The 24,447-nt window shown below is 42.9% G+C and overlaps 1 protein-coding gene across 1 annotated transcript; it reads left to right on the plus strand.

Annotated features, from left to right (window-relative positions):
• Positions 1-259: 259 nt before the first annotated feature.
• Positions 260-23,219, plus strand: nagpa (N-acetylglucosamine-1-phosphodiester alpha-N-acetylglucosaminidase). Its single transcript, XM_080857468.1, has 11 exons — positions 260-412; positions 3,218-3,706; positions 7,765-7,904; positions 9,028-9,136; positions 10,000-10,128; positions 10,391-10,596; positions 11,051-11,098; positions 11,507-11,635; positions 13,714-13,845; positions 16,401-16,482; positions 20,145-23,219. Exons 1-11 carry the CDS (start codon positions 327-329, stop codon positions 20,398-20,400), a joined length of 1,806 nt encoding a protein of 601 aa, XP_080713594.1. The 5' UTR covers positions 260-326; the 3' UTR covers positions 20,401-23,219.
• Positions 23,220-24,447: the final 1,228 nt, after the last annotated feature.

Here is a 24,447-nt window from a genome sequence, read left to right on the forward strand (position 1 = left end):
TATCACTCCGGCACCACAGAAGTGTTCCGCTTGGAATATTTACTGTATAGCAACATTGTTTCAGTTTAGGATAATGGCAAAAGTGGCATGTTAAAAGGCATGTTTCATGTTAGATTTTATGTTTTCGCGCGAAATGATTTAGTGGTTTTTTTTTGCAAGTAGTGAAACGTTACTTCCCCCTACTTCCCCTCGTAACATGTTTTTTTGGACAGTCCATCATGTGATAGACCCGGATAAGCAAACACGATCACTGCTAACATGAGAAACATTAGGTTGTATGTCTGATAACTCGCTAAAGACGAAATATAATCCGTGGTCTCTATCTTATGGCAATATTATTAAACTGTATTTATGTATGGGTTTCCTTCCTGTCATGCATCGCTGTAGGGTTATCGGAAGGTGTAAATACACGGTAAGATCAGTGAATAATTTATCAAACTTTGTAACCGATTAACCACCCAACTTTTAAGGGAAATGTATTCTTGCAATATAACCAGTGCAGTAATGGAAAGCCTCATTTAGACATGCTAATTTATGATCTGGGAGGGTTTGGGATTGAAATGCACGTCATGGCACATGTCTAATTTGGTTTTGTTTTTTCGAATGAAAACGTGTGGGGTAGACCAATTTGTAACCTGTTTCATTATCCAACATGCCAGGCGCAAATGATAAAACATTGTTGCTTTACTTGCCTACTTTATTTAAAGTCATTAAATGCATTTCAGGGCAGAGATGTCCTGGCAAGACAAGGCAATCTTATTTATACAGCATAATTTATACACATTCAAAGTGCAGATAAAAGAATATACAAAAATAACAGATTAAAAAGGTAAAGTGCGTTATAGAAGTAGATAGAAAAATAAATTATTGAAAAGCTAAAATAACATAGAAAAAAAGCAAATACACATCAGGAGCGGTTGGGGGTTCAGTGTCTTGCGCAAGAACACTTGAAACTAGGTGAGGAGTTGGGATCGAACTAGCAACCTGATGAACCACTATCTCCCACAATAATAAGATAACCAAATAACAGACAATAGTTTGCCTTTAGCCCAGTGCTTTGGAGGCCTGTAAAAAGTTACTTACAAAATATGAGAACATATAGGAGAACACTTAAGGAGAGCACATGGGGTATTCAATTGATATAAAGTAAAATGCTTGTTCGCACCGAAAATATTATTTGAATAGTGTGGCTATCCCCCCACCTCTTTTGTCTTTTCTGGCAGCACTCATAAAAGTGACATTTGGAGCTGATTAAATGAGAGTAGTAACACTGCTTGCTTGTTCTTGTGTTAGTTAAAACTAAAAATAAAGCTTATGTGTGCAAATAAGATTCATTAATTAAAAATGGTTTGTTTAGATGAGATCTAATATTAAGAAGAGCTTGCTTTACAGTAAGAATAGAGGATATATTCATGTTGATATGTAACATGCTGTAATCGACAGACTGCCAATCGACAGTGACCTCTCCATACTTTCAGAAAACTTCAGATGATGGGATGGGATGGTGACAAGGAGCCAAGGGAATGGGGGTGGGCATGTTCCTGTGGCTGCCTCAGCATGGCTCTCCGTGAGGCTCTCTGTGAGCCTCCGTGAGGCTCCCTTCACATGGCCCTTAATGTCAGATAGCCTGTCCTCAGCCTTGGTTGTAGTTGTGGCCTGATAAAGACAGCTGCTGCACTCCAATGTTATCCATTTCCACCTAATCACAATCTGTATTTGACAGCTGAGATCCCCAAGAGTTTGGATGAAATGATTGGTTGTGTGTCATTCCAGCAGTGTTCTTATTCTCACGCTCTTGCGTCATTTCAGTGGAGGTGGCTGGGCCTGGTGGGGCTTTTGTTTTGGTTCCACTGAGTTTTAGTTGGTTTCCTTTTGTTGTGTACGGCTGTCAAGTGCTTGTCAAAGGGTGATGGAGGAAGAGAAGAAAGCTGTTGCTTAAAACTTTGGTCCCCATCCAGCTGAGTTCTGTGCTATTTTGGTCTGAAATATTCGGTGCGATTTCAGAATAGTTTGAATTTGGACCACTGAGTGGACCACTGATAAAAGTTAATTTAGGGCACAAAAAAGTTCCTTAAAATCTGTCGAGGTAATTACTAACCTTTCAGTGTTTCGTTTTTGGGTCTGGCACCTTACCTGTGCCAGCGGTCAGTACTCGCATTAGGTCGACGCACTCAGCCACTCCATCGGCAGTGATATCGGTTATTGGGGTACATTTTCTGCATTTTCTTAGAGAACTGTTTCTGTACTCACTTTGTGGGATGCATCTCATAGTTCAAGTAAAGTAGTTAAGTAGTTGACTCGGCTGACTCCATTAAAGGTGTCTTATCTTAAAACTAACCACTTCAACCAGTTCAATGTCAGTTTGTGCCGGTTTCACTAACTTTGTTAACTAAACACATGACGATGAAAATAAAACAATAGAAAAAGAAAAGGTCATACAGGAGCAGCGCATGGATGACAGCAGGAAGTAAAATGTGTAGGGGTCTGGTTGTTTAAATTGAACATGATATTGTGTAAATGAGAGTTTTATAAAAGTGAACGGACTACAGCAGTTTGAATTTGTTGCCACTAGAGGGTAGTGTTGACCACTGCACACACACACACACACACACACACACACACACACACACACACACACACACACAGCGAGAGAAAGAAAGGGGGTTGGTAGAGTACACTATAGGGCAACTCGCATCATGAGACTTCTCAAGATGGAGGCACCCTGAGGCTCGTTGCCGACGTTGAAGGATGTTTACAGTATGGTCATATGACACGAGAGTTAAACACATCAGGCCTTGCGTAACGGTTACAGAATCATAGACCTCATGTGAGATACCCTACCCAGTGGTTTGTGTTTCACTTTGGGTCAGTTGGTTGGTTAGGTTTACCTTTTGGTTTTGTACCTGTGCTCTGCACACTGACAATACAGTTGAATCTAATCTAATATAATATAATCTTTATGGTGTCTGTGTTTTTAAATTGTTTCTGTTTTTGTTCTTAGCATTGACATGAATTTATCAGCTTTCAGTGCAGTCCCAGTGTTACAGCTAATTTCCATAGAAACTATTGGGCAAGACTTAAAATAACTTGTTGCAGACATCACTCTATTTACTTCTACATTATTTCTTGAAGTTTGATGTTATTTCTGTGTGCGTTTTACCTACTATGAGGTGTTAATGTGATACATTAATGTTGTAATTCCCCATAACCTCTTCAGATATTCTCTGGGTGATGACCTCTTGTTACCCTACCCTTCTGGGTCCCGCCATGGCTCTCCCCATTCCAACCGGTATGTGAGAGACTGCCAGCCGGTCGTCCATGGCAACGCCACCCATGAGACCTGGCAGGCCCACAACCGCAGCACGTCTCCCGTGGCTCAGTCCAGGGTGTTCGTGTCGGACGTCTCCCAGACTTGGGAGCCCACCAGGTGGGTGAGCGGCCACATGACGTTCGTCACCGACCCCCTGAGGACCATGTCGGTGCTGGAGCCTGGAGGTCCTGGGGGCTGCCGACACCGCAGGGTCGTGAACGTGCCAGAGACGGCCAGGCTGAGGAAGTGCCTGTATGCGCAGAACGGAGGCTTCTTTGACATGGACCAGAACGACTGTCTGGGGAACGTGGTGAGCGATGGAGAAACGGTGCAGGACAGCGGAGGAGTACAGAACGCCCAGTTTGGAATCAGGAAGGACGGGACGCTGGTGTTTGGGTGAGCCACACATTCAGTGAATGTATTCGATTCTAAGACCTTATTCTGTGGGAAGAAGTGTAGGTGACTGGATAAGTATCACAAATCGAAAACTGACTACATTTCCCTTTCATGCCTTGTGCTAAGCATTGGCAATTGTCACTACGGCCTTGACCTTTTTTTATAACTGGGATTAGTTAAGGATTCCTGGTGTTGCTCAAGGCCACTTCACCATGCAGCCAGAAGGACCCAGGGTTGAACTAGGCACTGTGGTTCCCTGGCCATCTGGTTCCCTGAGGTTTTCTGTACCGCTTCTACACGGCACAGCTTCTAGAATATAATGTGGATATATTAATCTCTGACTGAGATCTCGATATGTCATATTGTTTTAATCCTCAAAGCCCATCTAGGCTACCTTTTTCTGCGCGTGACATAGCTTATCCCTGCCCCCCCCCCCCCCCCCCACTTACAGGCTGTATAGTGGAGTTACGTAGTTGGAGTCTACATGGGAGTTAGAATTATTTAATTAATTAACAAACTGTGGGAACTAAGAACGTCTGGAGATCCATGACCTAAAATGACCCTTGTGATATTTTCATGGTCTGTCAAAAGAGCTGCAGCCTTCTGAGAGAAAAAGGGTATTTTAAGTCCATTTGTCTCCATGGGGCTGGGCCAAAGTCTGCTCTTTTCTGCTGACATCCATCAACTCTTCTGAGTGACCCAAAGCCATAGTTTCTGAGGAGCCACACCAAACCACATGTCAAACAATTACATTGAACCCATTCACAGTTGTATAGTATAACCATGACTAAGGATATGATGTGAGGAGGGGAGCCTAAGCCAGACATGGTCTTATTTATATCAGCTGAGTTGTATAACAGATGTGAAACACTATCTGATCTGCCCCACAACCACAGCAACACCTTAACAGTATTGTGCGATGTGCAGTGAGGAGTATTGGCTACATGTAAACCAGTAGTTTGACTTCATTTTGCAGTAGCTTGCTGGTAGTTCAACTGTATTCATATTTGCCCAGTAATTCAAGAAGTTAAATTTGCAATTGTTTTGCATTTTTAACTACTGAAACTACAAACAATTATGGGCTATACAAATAAATGATTGATTTTTAGAATGTTACAATTGCTTCTCTTATGTAATTGAACCCCTTTGATCAGCCCTGCCCCCTTTTCTTTCGTCTGGACTGCTTTGAGAGACTGCTCATGTGTTGTATAAACAAGAGATTCTGCTCTGACTAGTCAAAAGACAGCCCCATTGTCTAGACCAGGGGTTTTCAACCGGTGGTCCGCGACGGCATTGCAGGGGGTCCGCAACTTCAGCCTATGTTGATCAGTTCACCATTGATTTTATTGATTTTTTATAAATTTGCTTGGATATTTCAACACATTCGTGAAATCGTGAAAAATATCTAAAATAAGAAAAATGTGTCTAAAGGAGATTCACGCTGACAGAATGTAGGTACACTGCACCTATCCAGTCTATGGTAGCCTGTGCTTTGCAAATGTTAATGCATTGCGTCCTTAACGTCACGCCATACGCATTTTATTTGTAACGTACAGTCTGGCGCTCAAAGTTGAAACACATCTGCAGTAAAACATAGCCTACATGTACCTTTGAAGTTTAGTCGAAAAAGTAATACATTTGGTGAACGGCTGAAGTTATCGTCTGTCCTTAGCTAACCTTTCGTTCTAACGTCGAGCTAGCTGGTCAGATGCACCAATGGATCCTTTTTTAGTGAGGAGAGTGACAGAGGGACAGACTGCCATGACATAGGGACAAGGACAGGCTTCCAGCAAAGCTACACAGGATACAGGGAGACAAAGTTGGAAAAGAAAATACAATGAGGAATACATCAAATAAGAATTTACAGTAACGACAGACAGAGCAGGAGAGGAGGTACCGCTCAAATGAAGCCGTCGAAACTAAGGGCTGAAACACTCCAAACGCGTTTCTAAAAACGTAGACAATTCAAAAACTTCTTGGCAAAGTGCGACGGGCAAAACAGCAGCAGGCACACCAGCCTGTTTTGCCCTGCGCTTATGAAGCAGAGCTGCGTGCGCAACCTGCCTGGCCGAGTGTGCCATTGATGAGCGCTGCGGATCCGCGCCTTGCGCTGAGAAGTTGAGAATATTTCAACTTTTAAGCGCACCTAAAAATGCTTGAAAGGCGTGCCGCACCATAGGAAACAATGGTTTTGCTACGTCACGTTTTTAGAAAAGCGTTTGGTGTGTTTCAGTCCTATTAAGGCATATGGAGACGCATCACGTTTTCTTGAATGCTAAGCCTATTAAGTACATGCAACAGATGTTGCGTGATTTTCATATGTCTTAAGTTCTTTAAAAGTTGCCAGACAGAATTTCCAGAGCTTGCTGCAAAAGCAATGAGGTGTCTTTTGCCCTTTCCAACTATCTACCAGAGCGTTTTTTCTACACTGGTGTACTTGAAGAATAAGTACAGGGCAAGGCTTGAATCAGATAATGATATTAGACTGTCGCTGTCTACCATTTCGCCAGGAAAAGACAGTCTGTGTGGACTTCACCATGCCCAGATATCACACTGACACGTCTCTCCTCTCTACACGAACGCACGCGCACGCACGCACGCACGCACGCGCAAGCACATCAGTTGGCCGCGGATTACCTTCTAGTCAGAATGGTGGTCCCTGGGACAAAACCAGTTGAAAACCCCTGGTCTAGACCAGTAAACCAAGCTGTTCATAGAGTTTTAAAAAGGTGCAAGTTGAATACTGTTTTAGTTGTTAAGATGGAATGGGTAAGATGTTAAAAAAAAAAAAAGTCACGAGTAAGAGGATAGGTTTGGGTCTCGGGTATTCCAGGCAGCTGGATCGTCTGTAAAATATATTTCAATGTTTTGAATCGGAATATGTAAATGTTAACTTATATATTAGGTTAAATATATTAGTTGTGAATTAGTCATAAGTATTGATTATTGCTATTTATTAACAAATGTTCAAATATGTTTTTTGCATGCTATTTTAGAAGTTTCTAGTGGCTAAGTGAGTAATCCTGCTTGCTGCAATACCCCCACCTGGGCGAGTCTTTGCACTTTCCTCTGAATAGTGGGGTACTTTATTGTGTTGGTTTATGTAAGACCTGTGAACAAGAAGGAACTTTCTGCAATCAACTGAGTGGCATTTTATGTTGGCATGTGATTTTTTTGTATCATATTCTGTGATCATGTCTTATCGCATGTTCATTGTCAAATTAATGAACTTTTACAAAGCACTTTGAAGAAAACGTTATCTATCTCGCTGTAGTTAACCAAATTAGATTTCTTCTTTGGGTAGCTTTGCCGCAGTTCAACTTCTTCTAGTGTGATGTAATTGGTAGCTTGCAAAAACAGACAACACAGCAGCCTTTCGCGTCCACTTCAGTTACACAAGCTGTCAACCAGTACAAGTTATGACCCAGCTTGGAATGTACACTACACGAGAGGGGAAAAAACATACAAAAGGTGCTACAATCAATAACAAACTTAATAACATAATAAAGCCATCTTCCTTGAACAGTGAGTGAGGCAGCGCTACAGACTGATACATGAGCTGACCTTATGTCTGTGGGTTAATGTTTCAGTAAGTGAGGTCCATTGTTATCTACTTGTTTTACAGTCATCTCTGATGTTATGCAAGATGTTTTGCCCATCTTACTGTGAGTGGGGTTACATAAAAAACGGGACGATGAGAAGGGATGATTTGAAAGTTGAGCTATGGAAACCTTTTTTTGAAGTGCAATTTTGTCTTTTTGTTGTTGCCAAGTGATCGCTGGTCAGGAGTGTGTTTACAATTTTTTGGGACAGCACTGTTGTGTTTTTAGAACATTTCAACGAACATTTTGCACTAATGCTTTTTAATCTGACCTGACATTTCTAACTAAACGTGTAAGAGACAAGCTATTCCATTTGCAGGAAAAATGTGCCATTATTTTAATGAAGGAATGAAGGAATGTTTTTCCATTTGTATGGACGTACATGTTCTAGTCAAACCCAAGTTTAATCAGCATGTTTGTATTCTCATGTTTGTTCTCTGTGTTCCCTGGCCGTAGGTTTCTGTCTAAGGACGACGTGCGGGACCGGGAGAACCCGTTTGTGCAGTTGGTCACCGGGGTGATGTGGCTGCTGAGGAACGGACAGGTGTACATCAACGAAAGCATCAAGGCAGAGTGCAGCAAGACCCAGAATACAGGTACGGCTGGGACAGGGGAAAACGAATAGAGGCTTAGTCTGGTTGCCATGGTAGGGACGGTGGCTAGGGTGATGACCTGAAAGATGACCATCAGCAGAATTTGACGCCTGTATGAGTTTTACCCTTTTGGGAAGTGTTCAAATGTCAGGGTGTGTCTAAAACATTCAAATCGCTAGAGTTTTCAGTGTGTCACTTTGTGGAAAAAAAGAACTCTTGATGCTATGATGAAGCTATGATGCTTTTCTGGATAGGCAGGAAAGCAAGAGCTAGCTTGTAGGAAAACTGTAATGCTATCACAGTTGTTCAGGTGACATATTTTTAGATCTAATGCAGAATGTACAACATTGGATGGATTGTTGTTTCTCCTGAGGAGAGTTGTTGGCATGCCCTGCTTCTTCAGCAGTGAAGAGGCTCAGAGGGGAACACAAAGCTGTTTGGTGCCCCTCGAGACAACTTTCAGTCTAGAACTTTGTTTATTAAAGATAGTTTCGCCACCATCACGTGAGAGACACCATATAAATCTGAGAATTGAGCCATCATGCTCTGTTTTTTGATTCTTAGATTTTGCAGACCAAACTCAGGGCCTCAACCCAGCTGGCTGTCTCTTTATTTGTTTTTAAAGTAAATCCATTCACATCGTGAAGCAATTACAGACTCATTTTCAGCCAAACAGTCTTTTTAACTGTGGTCATAGCCAGTAGGTTTTGAACTGTTTTCATAACATTGCAATGGTGACACAAATATGCAAATTACAGGGTTATTTTTAGCATAAAAGCAGCAAACTTACTCTGCTTCTTACTTTAAGACTCCTTCTAACCTAGCACCTCCATATCTCCCTTCCTTTAATTCCGCTTTTAAGACACACCTCTTCTAACTCGCTTATTCTTTGAGTGTCTGAGTGCCTTGAAAGGCACCTTTAAATAATAATAAGTAATATAATGAATTATTATTATTATGGTAATTATGGTTATAATTATTAATTATAAACATTTGTTACACAGATTTTTGTCTGTTTCATATGCAAGTGGACTTTGTGGTCCTGTATATCTTTTTAACATGCACATGTATGTGCCTCTGGTTTATTCTTCTTCTTCTTCTTCTTCTTCTTCTTCTTTTTCAACAGGAACATTTGATACGTTTGTGAACGTGCGGTCTGCCAGGACCGCCGTGGGTCACGACGCTGAGGGTAGGCTGGTCCTCTTCCACATCGATGGCCAGACTAGCATCAGAGGGTGAGAAACAGACAGAAAGAAGGAGAGATGAGGGGGAGGGAGAGACAAAAGAATGAGAGAGCAGAGGAAGGGAAGGGCTCACTGCTGACCCCTGGCCCTGCGGTGCTGCGGGGACGAGTGAGTGACTAATGCTCAGTGGGTTTCATTGGGCTTTGTGCAGTCGGAGGGATGCTGTGTGGGCAGGATGCCTGTGTGTTGGACTAGCGTGTGCTACTGTAAAAGGATTTCTTTAAGATGGATTGCTTGAAAACGGATTGTTTTATTAGTTAACATTAACCAGCCAGAGTTGGGTACTTAGGAAACGATATGTAACACTAGCTAAATGCAAGAGGCATGTTAATACTGCCTTTTCGACATTTGCATTTGAAAGATGTGGTGCTCCGTGCTGGGGAGGGCTCTGGAGCCTTGAGAGTTGGTTGCTGACAGAAGGCTGTTGCACTGCTCAAAATACTGAACTACACTTTACATCTCCTGCACAACCTACTTGTCAGACAGTAGAGTGTTTTTAATTGGAGGCTCCTTTAATTATTGGTAGTCATTCCTGCACACCGCAATAGCAATATACTGTATAATGACATTATTATTATTATATTTATTTATGTATATTATTATTGTTATTATTACATACATTGTTATATAATGACTCCTTTCTGTGCCTATGGAGGAGGCTTTTCTTCTGAGTGGAAATGCACAATGCAAGTTCTACGTTTAATTTCCAAAGTTAGAGCTATATCTCAAATTCAGTTTTTTTACCTACCCCAGTATCTGTTTCTGTGTAAGTTAAGTGCATTGATTATGTGAAATGCTGCTGCAACTCTGCAATTGTGTGTAGCCTTGCGTCACCGATGTGCGTTTGTGTGCAGCATGAACCTTTGGGAAGTGGCCAATTTCCTGAAGAGTCAAGGGGTTATCAACGCTATCAACCTGGACGGAGGAGGATCCGCAACCTACGTGGTCAATGGTTCCCTGGCCAGCTATCCTTCGGACCACTGGTGTGCCATTACATACAGTCACACACACACACACAATTTACTTCATATGTCCTGTAAATGCCTCTATGACCAAAGCTGTCAACAAGGAATAATGTCGCTCTAACATGATGGTTAGACGGTTTATTTTTGTATTTAAGAATGTGTTTTGTAATGTAGAACTGAGTTGTATGAGCCTTCATAGCTTATTAAATAATCCACAATTCATTTAGATATCTTTGGAATGTCAGAATAATGCTGTGTCTACCTGTGCTTCCGAATGCAGCAAGCCAGATCCCAGGTGGCGCTGCCCGCGCAATGTTTCAACTGTGCTGTGTGTCCACGAGCCCCTGTGCCAGCCTGAGAACTGCAGCGGGCACGGGATCTGTGTTGAGGGGCGCTGCCAGTGCTACCCAGGTTGGCAGGACCCAGACTGTGCCAGTCTAGTGTGCCAGCCCCCAACGTGTGGCGTCCATGGGGTCTGCACAGAGAGTGAGTCGGGCCAGCGTCAGGTTGTGCTCGTGCTCATGGTCATGTTCATGCTCGTGCTCATGCTCGGCCCAGAACATGTTGGTCTATCCCATCTGCCTTTGGTGCTCATATAGAGGCCCTTGAGAAACCTTAACTAGTCAACATTTTAGATTTGAATTGTCAACATTTTACTAGAACAACTAAATATGAAGTGCTTGGCTAATGATGCAACTGCTTGGTAAGCTTAGAGTGTGCTTGTTTGTCTCTGTGTGCTTGTGATTACAGTGTCTATGTTAATATTTCTCTGAACTTCTTTCTCCTTTTTCTCCTTGTGTGGCGAAAGGCTCATCATCATATCCCATGAATGCTTCTATTCAGACTTGCTTTATTTCACTTTGGCATATGGTTTGTGTATCTCATATCTCATCTCTCCTTCCTCTGACTTTATCACTTTTATTTGGTCTGTCCTCCGCAGATGGCTGCGCTTGCGACGCCGGCTGGACAGGCTCAGACTGCAGCCAAGGTAAATGTGCAGGAGCGCCCGTCATGTTAGTCGTGGCTTGTAATCCTACCCATCCCCTAGAATGTGAGAAAGAAAAACACGGTTTCTGGTTGACTGGTGTCACAGATATGTTGAGTGCTGAATGCTGACTACAGAGGTTGCAGCAGGTTTTTTAACGCATGCCTTTGAAAGGCTGCCCTGTAGGAAGACAAGGTTAGCCATAAATAGGTAAGAAATAGAGAGGTATCACCCCGATGACACCTCTCTTCTCCTGAACACCAATACCATCTATCCATATTTATCTATCTCTCCAATGCTTTGTCCCTTCGTTCCCACACTCCTCCCTCACTCTCTCTCTCTATAGCTGTCTCCCCCCCTGACCAGAGGCTGTTTTCTCCTCCTCCTCTTCTTTTCCCCCTCTATGTGCAGTGTGCTCCAGGGGTTTCTATGGCGACGGCTGCAATCAAACATGCAGATGTGCAAACGGAGGCACATGTGACCCCGTCCACGGCAGCTGCTCCTGTCCGGCAGGTTTCCATGGGGATCTGTGTGAACAAGGTGTGTGCGTGTGCGTGTGCGTGTGCGTGTGCGTGTGCGTATGCGTGTGCGTGTGCGTGTGCCTGTGCGTGTGTGTTTGTCTGTGTGTCTGTGTGTCTGTGTGTTTGTGCAGGCTTGTGTATGTGTGTGTCTGTCAGTGTGTGATCAGACATCAGAGGCTGTCTCCAGGTATACATGATGATTATGTTTAAAAACACACTTTTCAGTGTTTCCGTATGAGTGCATAGTGGTGAACCACAGCACCGTGTTCTTTGTACTCCGAGTACTCATTCTTCTTATTGTTGGTGCCTGTTGTATCACTTCCTTGTTCTACAGCCGCGGAAAAAATTAAGAGACCACTTCAAAATGATCAGTTTCTCTGGTTTTACTATTTATTGGTATGTGTTAAAGTAAAATGTACATTTTTGTTTTATTCTATAACCTACTGGCAACATTCCTACCAAATTTCAAATAAAAATATTGTCATTTAGATCATTTATTTGCAGAAAAATGACAATTTGTCAAAATAGCAAAAAAGATGCAGTGTCTTCAGATCTCGAATAATGCAAAGAAAACAAGCTCATATTCATTTTTAAGCTACACAATACTAATGCTTTAACTTAGGAAGAGTTCAGAAATCAATATTTGGTGGAATAACCTTGATTTAAAATCACAACTTTCATGTGTCTTGGCATGCTCTCCACCAGTCTTTCACATTGCCGTTGGGTGACTTTATGCTACTCCTGGCGCAAGAATTCAAGCAGCTCGGCTTCTTTTCATGGCTTGTGACCATCCATCTTCCTCTTGATCACATTTCAGAGGTTTTTTATGGGATTCAGGTCTCGAAATTGGGCTGGCCATGACAAGGCCCTGATCTGGTGGTACTCCATCCACACCTTTACTGGCCTGGCTGTGTGGCATGGAGCATTGCTGAAAATTGGACTCATCAGAGAAGACGAACTAGGAGACCCTCCAGTCCGCTTTGGTTCAATCCTTATGGTCTTTTACAAACCTCAGCCAGGCAAAGTACAACGTTGTCCCAGAAGAAAAACTTGCTTCCTTTTGCTCTGACAATGTTCCCCAACTCTGAGAAGTGTTTTTTCCAGCAGGGCAATGCTCCATGCCACACAGCCAGGCCAGTAAAGGTGTGGATGGAGTATCACCAGATCAGGACCCTGTCATGGCCAGCCCAATTTCGAGACCTGAATCCCATAAAAAAAACTCTGAAATGTGATCAAGAGGAAGATGGATGGTCACAAGCCATGAAAAGAAGCCGAGCTGCTTGAATTCTTGCGCCAGGAGTAGCATAAAGTCACCCAACGGCAATGTGAAAGACTGGTGGAGAGCATGCCAAGACACATGAAAGTTGTGATTTTAAATCAAGGTTATTCCACCAAATATTGATTTCTGAACTCTTCCTAAGTTAAAGCATTAGTATTGTGTAGTTAAAAAATGAATATGAGCTTGTTTTCTTTGCATTATTCGAGATCTGAAGACACTGCATCTTTTTTGCTATTTTGACCAATTGTCATTTTTCTGCAAATAAATGATCTAAATGACAATATTTTTATTTGAAATTTGGTAGGATTGTTGCCAGTAGGTTATAGAATAAAACAAAAATGTACATTTTACTTTAACACATACCAATAAATAGTAAAACCAGAGAAACTGATAATTTTGAAGTGGTCTCTTAATTTTTTCCGCGGCTGTATATTAATCTTGAACAGATTATTCTTTTCAGTCATGTACTCCTGTGCAGTTGTGCCAAGGAAGGGTTCACTCTGTTTTGGGTGCATTGGGCCTCAGTTCACAAGCTGTTTACTGCAAACTTTTACAGTCTTTACAGCCTTGCAGATTGCAGCTGTACAGACAGTTACAGACAGTTTGTGTTAAAATGAAGAAAAAAAACCCAAATGAATACCAAGCCAACAAATGTCTTAAAGTGTTTTTCTTGCCCCTTCAGAGATTCAGTGCATGTATAAACACTCATGTATTGCCTGTTTTCTAAAGACAGTCAAATTAAAGATAGATCTTGGCATGTTGACAGCAGTACATATCCCTCAGGCCATGTCTGACTATCTGTCTGCTTCCTTATCCAGAGTGCCCCCAGGGCTTCTATGGTCTGAGCTGCCTGCTGCCGTGCAGGTGTGCGGACATGTGTCCCTGTGACCCCAGCACCGGAAGCTGCAACATCACCATTCACAAAGAGCAAAACGACACCATGCACAGAGGTAGGCTTCTGAGTGTCAGGTTTTTTTTGTTTGTTTGTTTGTTTTTCTTCTCCTTATCACTGCTGCGGAGACCATCGACTCGTTTGTGTGAAATGAGGAAGTTTCGTCAGGTTAAAAGTCAATGTTTTTCCCCAAGCATATACACAGTACACAGTGGACAGTTTGTAATAAGTAAATAAAACGGTACATTGTGGCGTGATAGGACATCTATGCAAAGTGCAATACGCAGAACTATAAAATTACACTGAAAAGACAGCAGGGGTGGTTTGTAAAAGGCACTTTGCATATGAAGTAAAGTCTCTCTCTGACCTACAACGTACATTTTAAACTGGCTGTGGAAAGTATGGGCATGTGTTTTTTGGTTGCTTGATTCCACTTAAGCCTATAGGCATGTAGAATATCTTAGAATACTTGTCAATTCTCTTTGGAGATGTGATATTCAGGTAGAAAGTGTAGAGTCTGTTAAGTGTCAAAATGCAGTTTTTCTTGTGTGAGTCAGAACAGAGAGACAGGAAACAACTTTTATTTGATGAATCTTTGACTTTCCATCTCTGGTCCTTCTCCACCTTTGTTTTTCCACCTCTACCTCTCTCTCTTTCTCTCCTTCTCTCTCTCACTCTCTGTCTCTGTGTTTATTCCTGTTCTACTCTTTTTTCTGGTATATCTAGCTGTTCATCTTGTGTCATGGTTCCACGGGTTTAAAAGGGATAATTCACCAAATAAATGTTTACCATTATCTCTGCAGTCTCATGTCCGTAGTCATCCATAAGAGATGTGCTTGTCAGTGTAGCAAACCAAGCTCAATTAGTGATCCGGTGACTTGAGTGGTGGAAATGTCACCATTAAAAACAGAACTTATGCATTCAAATTTCATATGAATTTTTTTTTCTGCAAAGAGAACTACATGTTGCACCTTTTAAGGGGACCCATGGCTGTGCAGCAAGGTCTGGAGCTGTGAGGCTAGGACTGTTTTATCTGCTAGTGTTTGCTCTGGGTTGTTTTGGAGTTGGAGGATTTGGTCATCTACTTGAGCTAGTTTATGACTCTCTCTCCCACTCCCACTCCCTCTCCCTCCCCCTGCCTCTCTCTCTCTCTCTCTCTCTCTCTCTCTCTCTCTCTCTCTCTCTCTCTGACCTGGGTTTAGCTGCTGTGCTGAGACATGATAGCTCCCCCAGTAACTCTGTTGGTGTGATAAACAAAGCTGGTGGGGGCTCTGTTGGCCCTGATTAGTTTGTGTGTGTGTGCGTGTGTGTGCGTGTGTGCGTGTGTGCGTGTGTGCGTGCGTGCGTGCGTGCGTGCGTGCGTGCGTGCGTGCGTGTATGTGTATGGGGGCAGGGAGAGAAGACAAAAAGGACCTTGCAGAATCTTGCACAACTATCACTCCCCACCTAGCTGGCCTTGTGTATGCACATTGCAGCCCTTTCAGAATGCACACAGACACTCAAGCACACACACACACATTCATACTCATGCACATATCATTGTCACATCTCCCTGACCTTTCCTGCACCGTGATTGAAAAGAAAAAGAAACTTAGTCTTTACTTCCCCTCCTCCTTTCCTTTATCTCCCTCTCCCTCCTCCTCTTTTAGACTCCCTCTCTTCCCCCCCCCCCCCCTTCTCACACACACACTCTCTCTCTGCCCTCCTCTCTCTGACACATTTGTCTCGCCACCTTCAACATTCCCCCGCTGAGCTGATAATGAACCTGGTGGCCTCTGTGGAGAGTCCCGGCTGATCACTCCGGCTAGACTCTGGCTGTCCGAGAGTGCGGCCTCATCGGTATCCGTCTGGCAAGCCAACCTGCCAGCGACTGCCCACTCCCATCCGGCTCAGACCCCTGCCACAGATGGAGGGTTTAAAATTAGACCCCCACCAACCCCCCATAAACACTCACTGTCCCCGTTTTCCAACCCTCCACCCCCACTCCGGTGCCCTGCTCTATCAGGGACCTGCCTTGGCCTTTTAAGGGTCCATTTTGGGGATTATCAAAGCACAAGTATTTAACACACAGACACACAGACACACAGACACACAGACACACAGACACACAGACACACAGACACACAGACACACAGACACACAGACACACAGACACACAGACACACAGACACACAGACACACAGACACACAGACACACACGTGCGTGCATCACTGCTGGCTTTGTGTTGTTTCGTTCACACGTGAAGCCCGACGGTGTGAGGTTGCCGAGGGCAACTGTGCTTATCAGAGCTGTACTTTGCCTCTGTTTTGCATGCAGGTGGAGAGATGTGTGTCAGTGTGTGACTGCAGAGACCTCGCACAACAACACTGCGTGTGTGTGTGTGTGTGTGTGTGTGTATTTACACACCTGTTGGTGTGTGTGTTTGTATGTATGTGCACCTGTGTGTGGATGTAAATGTATATGCACACCAGTGTGTGTGTGTGTGTGTGTGCGAGGATTTGCACACCTGTATATGTTCTTGTGAGTAAATGTGTGTGTGTGTGTGTGTGTGTCTGTGTGTGTCTGTGTGTGTCTGTGTGTGTCTGGTAATGTTTGTTTTTTTCCTCTTACAGCTGGCCACTGCCTTGCCATGCAGCTGTGGAGAGATTGGAAGGAAGAGGAGGATGCACACAAACCAAAGCCTCATTTTACTGAGTACGTAACCTTGTACACACACACACACACACACACACACACACACACACACACACACACACACACACACACTCATCTTACAACCTCACATCACCACTCTTCCACCACTCACACTGACAACACATGACATGTAACCCCCCCCCCCCCCAACCACCCTAGTGTACAGTTAACACACACAATCTACTCCCTCACCCTGAGCATTTACACAAACTATATCACCTCATCTCCCCACACTGACAACACATGTACCTCAACCCAGCCTGAACCAGTGCCCCTAAACCCCCAAACCACCCAAAGCAAGTAAATCTCCACAGCTCAAGATCCCATCATCTGTCTCACCCGTCCTCCGACCAGACCAGCCTCTTTGGCTGGAGCTCCTCCCATCACAAAGACCTTTTCTGGCCTTTTCTCTGCACATTTCTGCTTTGTTTTGAATCATTCAACAACACTGCCTCTGTACAAATCTCCCCTACTTCACATGTTTACATGCGTCCACAGAAATCTCTGTAGAAGGACTTGTCGGTGGAAAAGTCCACAGTGGTAATTGTCGCTCTTTATCTTGGCTCCTGAGTGCCGTGAGGGGTGCAACACTTTGATTATTGCCATGGTAATATGGCTGCTCCGGTGGACTCTGTTTAGCAAACGGCTTTTTTATGGTGATTGCAGATCGCGTGACACTGTCAACAAAGCCATACAGTTTAAAGCCTGGTGTGTCACTCACACTCACACAGACAGACACACAGACACACACATACATACACACATACATCCCTAATGAAAAAGTTGACATGGTATGTTAAATTAAAATTAAAACTGAAAACAGTGATTTGTAAATTCTCTTTGACATGTATTACATTGAAAACAATACAACAGTACATTATTTGATGTTTTACCTCATTCATTTTACTGTTGTTTCAAAATAAACGCAACATTCTAAATTCTTGCAACATATTTTAAAAAAAAGGTTGGCAGAGTAAACAATTTACCACATTGTGATGTTGCCATTACTTTCCACAACACTAAAGATGTTAAGGGACTGAAGACACCAAGGGCCTGATTTACTAACAATGCGACCGCAGCTTAATATGCGCCTTTGCCAAAGCGCAAATGACCTCACGGTGTTTTTCCGTATTTTCCATGGTATTTATCAAACCAGATCCGTGTTGGGCAATCAGCGCCTTACTCCGCCCTTTATTGTTAATTAGCGTGTCGCTAAAAGACGGGAGAAATCGCCTGCATGGTACTGCCACCATGGGTGAATCGAGGAAGGAGATAGATATATTGGTTCGCGAAGTAACAGCGAACATTAACCTTTTACAAGGAAGGAATACACTGCCTCATCCGGCTTTTCAGGACAACAAAACATTCACTCAATCACTACCCTTGATTCAATGTGCGCGCGGTTATATTGTTATACTGCTGCCGATGCTGGGTTGGGTATAGGTTATCCATGGCTGTTGGGGATACCCGCCATCACCTACAGCAAGATGTTTAAAAGAACACAATTATAAAGAATATACTTTTGGGTGGCATTAATGCATAAACTGTCTAATATAACAATATAGATGTGTACATGACGAGATTAAGAATTTCTACAAGGGACATAGGTTCACTACAATATATCCCCACTGAAACAAATACATTTACCAAGTAGCCAGGCCTCTCCAAAATCCCCGATGCTCAATCTTGGATAGATGGCACTATTCCGGAAGATAAAACTGTCATGGCAGATCCAGGGTATTTGGCTACCACGTTAGTAATGGTCATGTTGGCATCACATATGACCTGGACTTTCATTGAATATGTGTGCTTTCTGTTTCGGTAAATGTGTTCGTGGATTGAAGGTGGGACTGTTTGGATGTGGGTGCAATCAATGGCTCCAATTACGTTCGGAAAGTTTGCAATTGCAAAAAAGTCCTGTTTGATGTCTCTAATTTCAGCTATGGTATTGGGGAAATGTATATATTGACCAGTGCGCCGTAGCAATGTGTCGAGTACCTGGGTGAATATTTGGCTGAGTGAAGGCTGAGATGCTGATGCTATTACTGTTTGAAATGATCCGGATGCCAATATTTGCAATGTTTCCAGGAGTTTAACAACTGATGGAATGGAATGTGATCGCCGGGTGGGGGTTCGATGTCGTCTCTGATCTGGTTCAGTAATTGTAGTATTGCGTGGCTGGTTAACCTGTACCGTCTAATGATTTCTGCTTCACTTAACTGGAAAAGTGTTATTCGTGTTGAAAACATTCTTTCTGCGCGTTGTCTTTGTCTGTGTCAAGTTGTTCTAATAACTGCTGCCATATCGAAGTTTTCAGACTCAATTAAAATAGTGCTTCCTAGTTTAGATGTGCTTTTATGAGGCGGATAATTATCCCGCAAATTAGAGTCGCACTCTCGCCAGGCAGTTTTAGTAAATACCACGGAATACATCATTAGGCACACTTAACGTCTCTCCACCCATCTCTTTGCGGCACACACCCAACCACACACCCTCTTTTCCTAATACCCTCCCATCAGCGTAAATCTGCGCTTCTACTCAAATGCGCCTCCTTTGTAAATACCGTTTTATGTTTACACCCGCTATTTTACGCCTGAAATGGGCACAATCCTGTTAGTGAATCAGACCCCAAGCGATGAAGCGTTTCAAGTTTAACTTTGTCCCAGTCTTTCTGCAAACAAGTCTTAAGGTGTGTAAAGGTACGGGTTCTTCGTTGTCGCCTTTTTGCGTTTCAAAATGCGCCACACATTCTCTATTGGGGACAGGTCAGGACTGCAGTCAGGACAGCCTCCTTTTCTTCCAATAAAGACCTGAAATACTGACTCGTCTAGCCGCAATACACGTTTCCACTGTGTGATGGTCCATCCCAGATGCCTCCAGGCCCAGAGAAGTCGACTGTGCTTCTGGACACGGTAAACATAAGGCTTCCTTTTGGCACAGTAAAGTTTTAACTGGCATTTTTGCATGCAACTATGTATTGTAGTGCATGAAAAAGGTTTGCCAAAGTAATCCTGAGCCCATGTGGTTATATCCCTTGTAGATGAATGCCAGTTCTTGATGCAGTGCCATCTTAGGGATCGGAGATCGCGGTTATTAGCTTAGGCTTGCGTCCTTGCCCTTTACGCACTGAAATTCCTTTAGATTCTTTGAATCTTTGAATTATGTTATCCCCATGGAGGGTGAAATATCCAAATCCGTTCCTTTCTTTCTTTGAGAAACACTGTTTTAAACATTTTCAAAAATATGCCCACGCATTTGTGGGCAAACTGGCGATCCTCAGTCCATCTTTGCTCCTAAAGGACTAATCCTTTCCAGGATGCTGCTTTTTGTCTGCAATCAAATACAAGTTGACAAGTCAAGATAAATTCATAAATCACTGCTTTCTTTTTTTATTTGCATTTTCCATACCGTCCCAACTTTTTCTGATTAGTGGTTGTACATACAGTACATGCATACATATACACAGGGAATGCAACACAATTACATCCAAGTAAGGCACTGTCTGTCCTGGAGTGTATTGTGTGCAAAAAGTGAGTTAGAGGTCAAGGTTTATCACTCCTCTCTCTCTTTTTTTCCCTCTGTGTGTGTGTGTGTGTGTGTCTCTCTCTCTCTCTCTCTCTCTCTCACCCTCTCTCTCTCTTTCCCTCCCTCCTTCTGTGCAGGCAGAGCTGGCTCATTATCACTGCAATCCTGGCCTCTCTACTGATGGCGAGCGTGGCCGGTAACCTGATCCAAGCGTGCCGAAAATGTAGCGCACGTCCCGGGCGGCCACAGTACTCCTACACCCCCTTGCACGACATGAACGGAGGTCTGAGGGGGGAGAGGAGAGGGGCACGGGAGAGAGAGGACGAGAAAAGAGGAGAAGGAGGAGGAGGAGGGGACTTTCAGCTGGAGGACTCGGACGAGGATTCTTCCTGAAAGAGCTGCCAGAGAATGTGCCTATGTGTGTGTATGTGTGTGTCCATGTCGGGGGTTGGGAGACTTGATCCCACTTTTCACCCCACCTCCCAGTCTGTGTGTCAGTGAATATCAGCCAAGTAAATGAGAGCAAGTGAACAACCATGAATGTGTTTAGGCAGGCTTGTGTGTGTGTGTGTGTGTGTGTGTGTGTGTGTGTGTGTGTGTGTGTGTGTGTGTGTGTGTGTGTGTGTGTGTGTGTGTGTGTGTGTGTGTGTGTGTGTGTGTGTGTGTGCTTGTGCTTGTGCGTGTGTGTATGTGTGTTTGTGCGTTTGTGCAGGGCCGTGTCTGTGTGTGTGTTTGTGTGTGTGAGAGAGAGACTGAAAAAATTAGAGGGAGATAGTTAATTGGTAGGATGCTAGCCAAGAAGTGTCACTGACTTTTTGTTTGTTTGTTTGTTTGTTTGTGTGTGTGTGTGCGCATGTTGTCCTGTGCCTTAATAAAAGCCTCTGCCTTAGCAAGTGCCTCAGAGGGGCCTTTGCACAGGGAGCCCTATTTTCCTGAATCTGCATTAGCAATGGATTCTAATTTGTCAAGGAAAGAGAGAGAGAGGAAAAAGGGGACTGAAGGACTGAAGGACTGAATCAAAACAAAGTCCTAACTGATCCTAGCCCCTTTTGTCCTTGCTCATAATCACTGACTCTGTTGAAGCCCTGCCATTGTTGCCGGCTATCTGGGCCACAAGCAAAGCCGATGGAGCGCAGACGTGAAAGGGATGTTAGTGTAGCTGTCAGTCCCACACGCTCAGTGCAGCTGGTCCCACAGAATGGCCTGGCCAAAAAGCCTGAAACAGACCCTTGTGATGCTCTCTCTGTGTGTTTAAAGGAGCACTGACGAAGCCAGACCTAAAGTTGACAAAGGATTTGGTCTTTTTAAACAGTAGGGATAGACGAGGTCACATATGACTTTCCCTTTTTCAGTCATATCAATTTTAAGACAAAAAGTCATGTTGAGTTTCTTTCTTCATGCAAGTATCGTGAGAGCAAAGGCTAGAAGTTTTTGGTGACGGAAACAAAACAAACAAAGAACTGCACTCATGCTTTTTGGCAGCTTGTCCCTTTAAAACCCTCACCCCTATGGAAGATTAGGGTACTAGGATAGATGTTTTTCTCTGTTTCTATAGACACACACAAGGTACAAAATATGGCCCCAGTTTGAACTCAACAAACTGATGTTTACTGATGCTTTTGCTGGACTTATTCTTTTCTGTTTTTGAAGACTTTTTTGTGGTACATTTGTGATCAGAGGGTGAAAGGGTAGTCATCCTTAACTCATTCCAGATAGTTCCTTATGTAGTTGTTGATTGGAACATAATTGTATCTACCAACCTGGAGTTGGCATGATGGCCTCCATGCTCTAGGAAGTAACCTGAATGTCTATGTAGATATGTGTTCTAATGTATTTCTTCTACAATCCTCTCGCAGTCCACACAGGACAATAAAACAGAGACACACGTCCTGTAGGCAGAGGCACATATTGTCCAGGGGAATAGGATTAATATGAAGGGCATTGCATGGACTCTTCAGAACACACAAGAAGAATGAGGAGGCCTCAATTCCATTCGTCAAGCCATCCCCCGTTACCATAACAACCCAGTTCCTCTTCATATGCTCAAATCTGTGTGCAGCACACACACACAAAAAAAACAGCTGGCTTGGGACCCTGTTTTGAATGAGATGTCCCAGGGAGTCGACTGTAGCACAGATGACTATTATACAGACACATGCAAGGGCTGACAACAAAGGCTGCTTGCTTGGCACAGCCATTACTGCCTTCTTGAAGTAGCACACAATGACTCTGGCTGAGCTGCCAACTGGGTCATATTTTGCAGAGAGTTTGAAAGGATCACTGGAGGTCCACAGTCTGAGGCGGACAGTAGTCATTATACATCCCCTTGTGTGGGTAAGATGACAAGTCTATTGGTTAATATTTGGTGTTTGTCTTTGCCATCTTATCACTTTAATTTATGCTATTATCAATTGACTTTACCTTATGATGCTTTACTTTTGTAACATGTTTTATTTGGAGATATGGCAGACATGGTTATTGAAAGACTGTTGTCGTCCGTTGGTGTGGCTGTGGTTGCATCTGGCGTACTTTTAGCTCTGGTCAGTGTGGTATGACTTTTGGTGAGAGGAGGCTGGCTTTGGTCGCAGGACCTTGACTAATGGTTCTCATTTCTGGAGAGGTGAAAGCTGTTTATGAAGCTGACTCACATAGCTAATAACAGATACTGTGAGAACAATGTACTGTCCATTCCTGTTAATATTCAACTCCATTACTGATTCCCAAAATAGGCTTTTGCTCCAAGGAAGTTGTTTGTCATTGTTGTTTCCAAAATGCTAATGTGAATTATTTGTAGATATGTTTTGTGTGTTCTTCATTTCATGCAGCTTTTTTGTTTGTTTGCCAATTCATGTCAAAACTATGCTCAGGTTCTTTCAAGAAAGTGTTTAAACAAAATATTTCTTTGATCTGCCATCTAATTTATTTCATGCATGTTTGATATGGAATTTATAAAAAATTGTAAATCAAAAATAAGTAATGTGCAATAATTTCACAATACTTATAATTAGTGAAAGGAATAACACCAATTTAGCATGCATTAAGAGAAGTTGATGCAAGTGTGTTAAGATTGCTGGTAGATTTATGTCATTTTGTGCACTTTGTACAATAGTTCATACAAATGGAAAATCTAGTGGTACAACTTACATTTTGCTGGACATATTCTTTTGTAATAAAAAGTATGCAAATAAGCTGCGTTTTTCAAAAAAATCCTACATGCCATTGAAATTTCTTGAGTAGATGCAATATTTTTGTTGTCTGAAGAAAACAACTGCTGTTACATTGTAATTTGTATGAATCTTCCAATAAACTTAAGTCAAATGAGGCTGTCTTGCCATTTTCTCTGAGACCACTATGCCTTTCACAACTTGTCAAACAACAACGCAGCCAAGGTTTTTTTATGATGTTTTTGTTTCTATTAACCGGTGATGTAGATATACCTGTTTTATCTACAGGTATGTGCCATTCCTGTTTTGAATGGAAATTCAGCCAACTTTATTGAAGTTGAATTCCTGTGGGACAGCAAATGGAAGCCACAAGGTGTGTTTTTATATCAAGGAGTGTACAGGGAAACATCTTAGATCATATTTTTCAAATGTTCAGTACAGGACTGATCAGCATATTCAGTCGTATCCCATATGATTTCTACTGTACACAAAAGCAACCGGAAGGATTTGCAAAACATGGCAAATGTTACCTCAGACTTGATGGACAGGATGTTCCACCCCAAAAGTTAGTGACTAATCTTGCTGTGTCCTGCCCCCTTGCCTGTCTTGTTCAGCTGATGCAATCTTCCACCCAGATGTCACTCTAAGCTCCTTCCCCTCATCCAATTCTTTAGCTTAGCTCACCGCTCCGTAAGGTTGGCATTACACTGTTGGCAATTATTGTTAATTACAACCTTTTTTTTCTCTTGTACAAGTGCTTAATTTCAGATCCCCCTCTGGTTCACATAGTTTAGTTTGCTTTGGAAGAAGAAGCATGATTACTTTAAAAGTTGTTCTTGTTGGGGTTGTGCTGCTACAGGTCCTTGCTACAGGTCTGCAAATGTTTTCTTCACGTTGCTGTGAACTTGGCATTCCTGAGTGCATGTTACATGAGACCTGACCTACAGTATGTATACCACACTGCTGGCCTTATGGTGCAACGTATGGGCGCTGTACATTTTTTAATTTGGACCTGAGCATAACAGTAAAATAAGTATAAGAGTACTTTGATATGATTAACCCAAACCCTCATGAAAAGTGTATGTGTGATCTGAATTACTACACTGACTTCACCTATTCTTATTAACAGTGACTCGCATATACATCATCTCCTAAATAGGGCGTGATGGGGAACAATCCTAGCCTACAAGCAAACTGAGAAAACAACAGACCTTTTTCCCAATCTCTTATGGTGATTGAACGTCAACAAATGACTCCAAATGGGAGGTGGCATGAA

Source organism: Sprattus sprattus (genome assembly GCF_963457725.1).
Source record: "Sprattus sprattus genome assembly, chromosome: 19".
Taxonomy (NCBI): domain Eukaryota; kingdom Metazoa; phylum Chordata; class Actinopteri; order Clupeiformes; family Clupeidae; genus Sprattus; species Sprattus sprattus.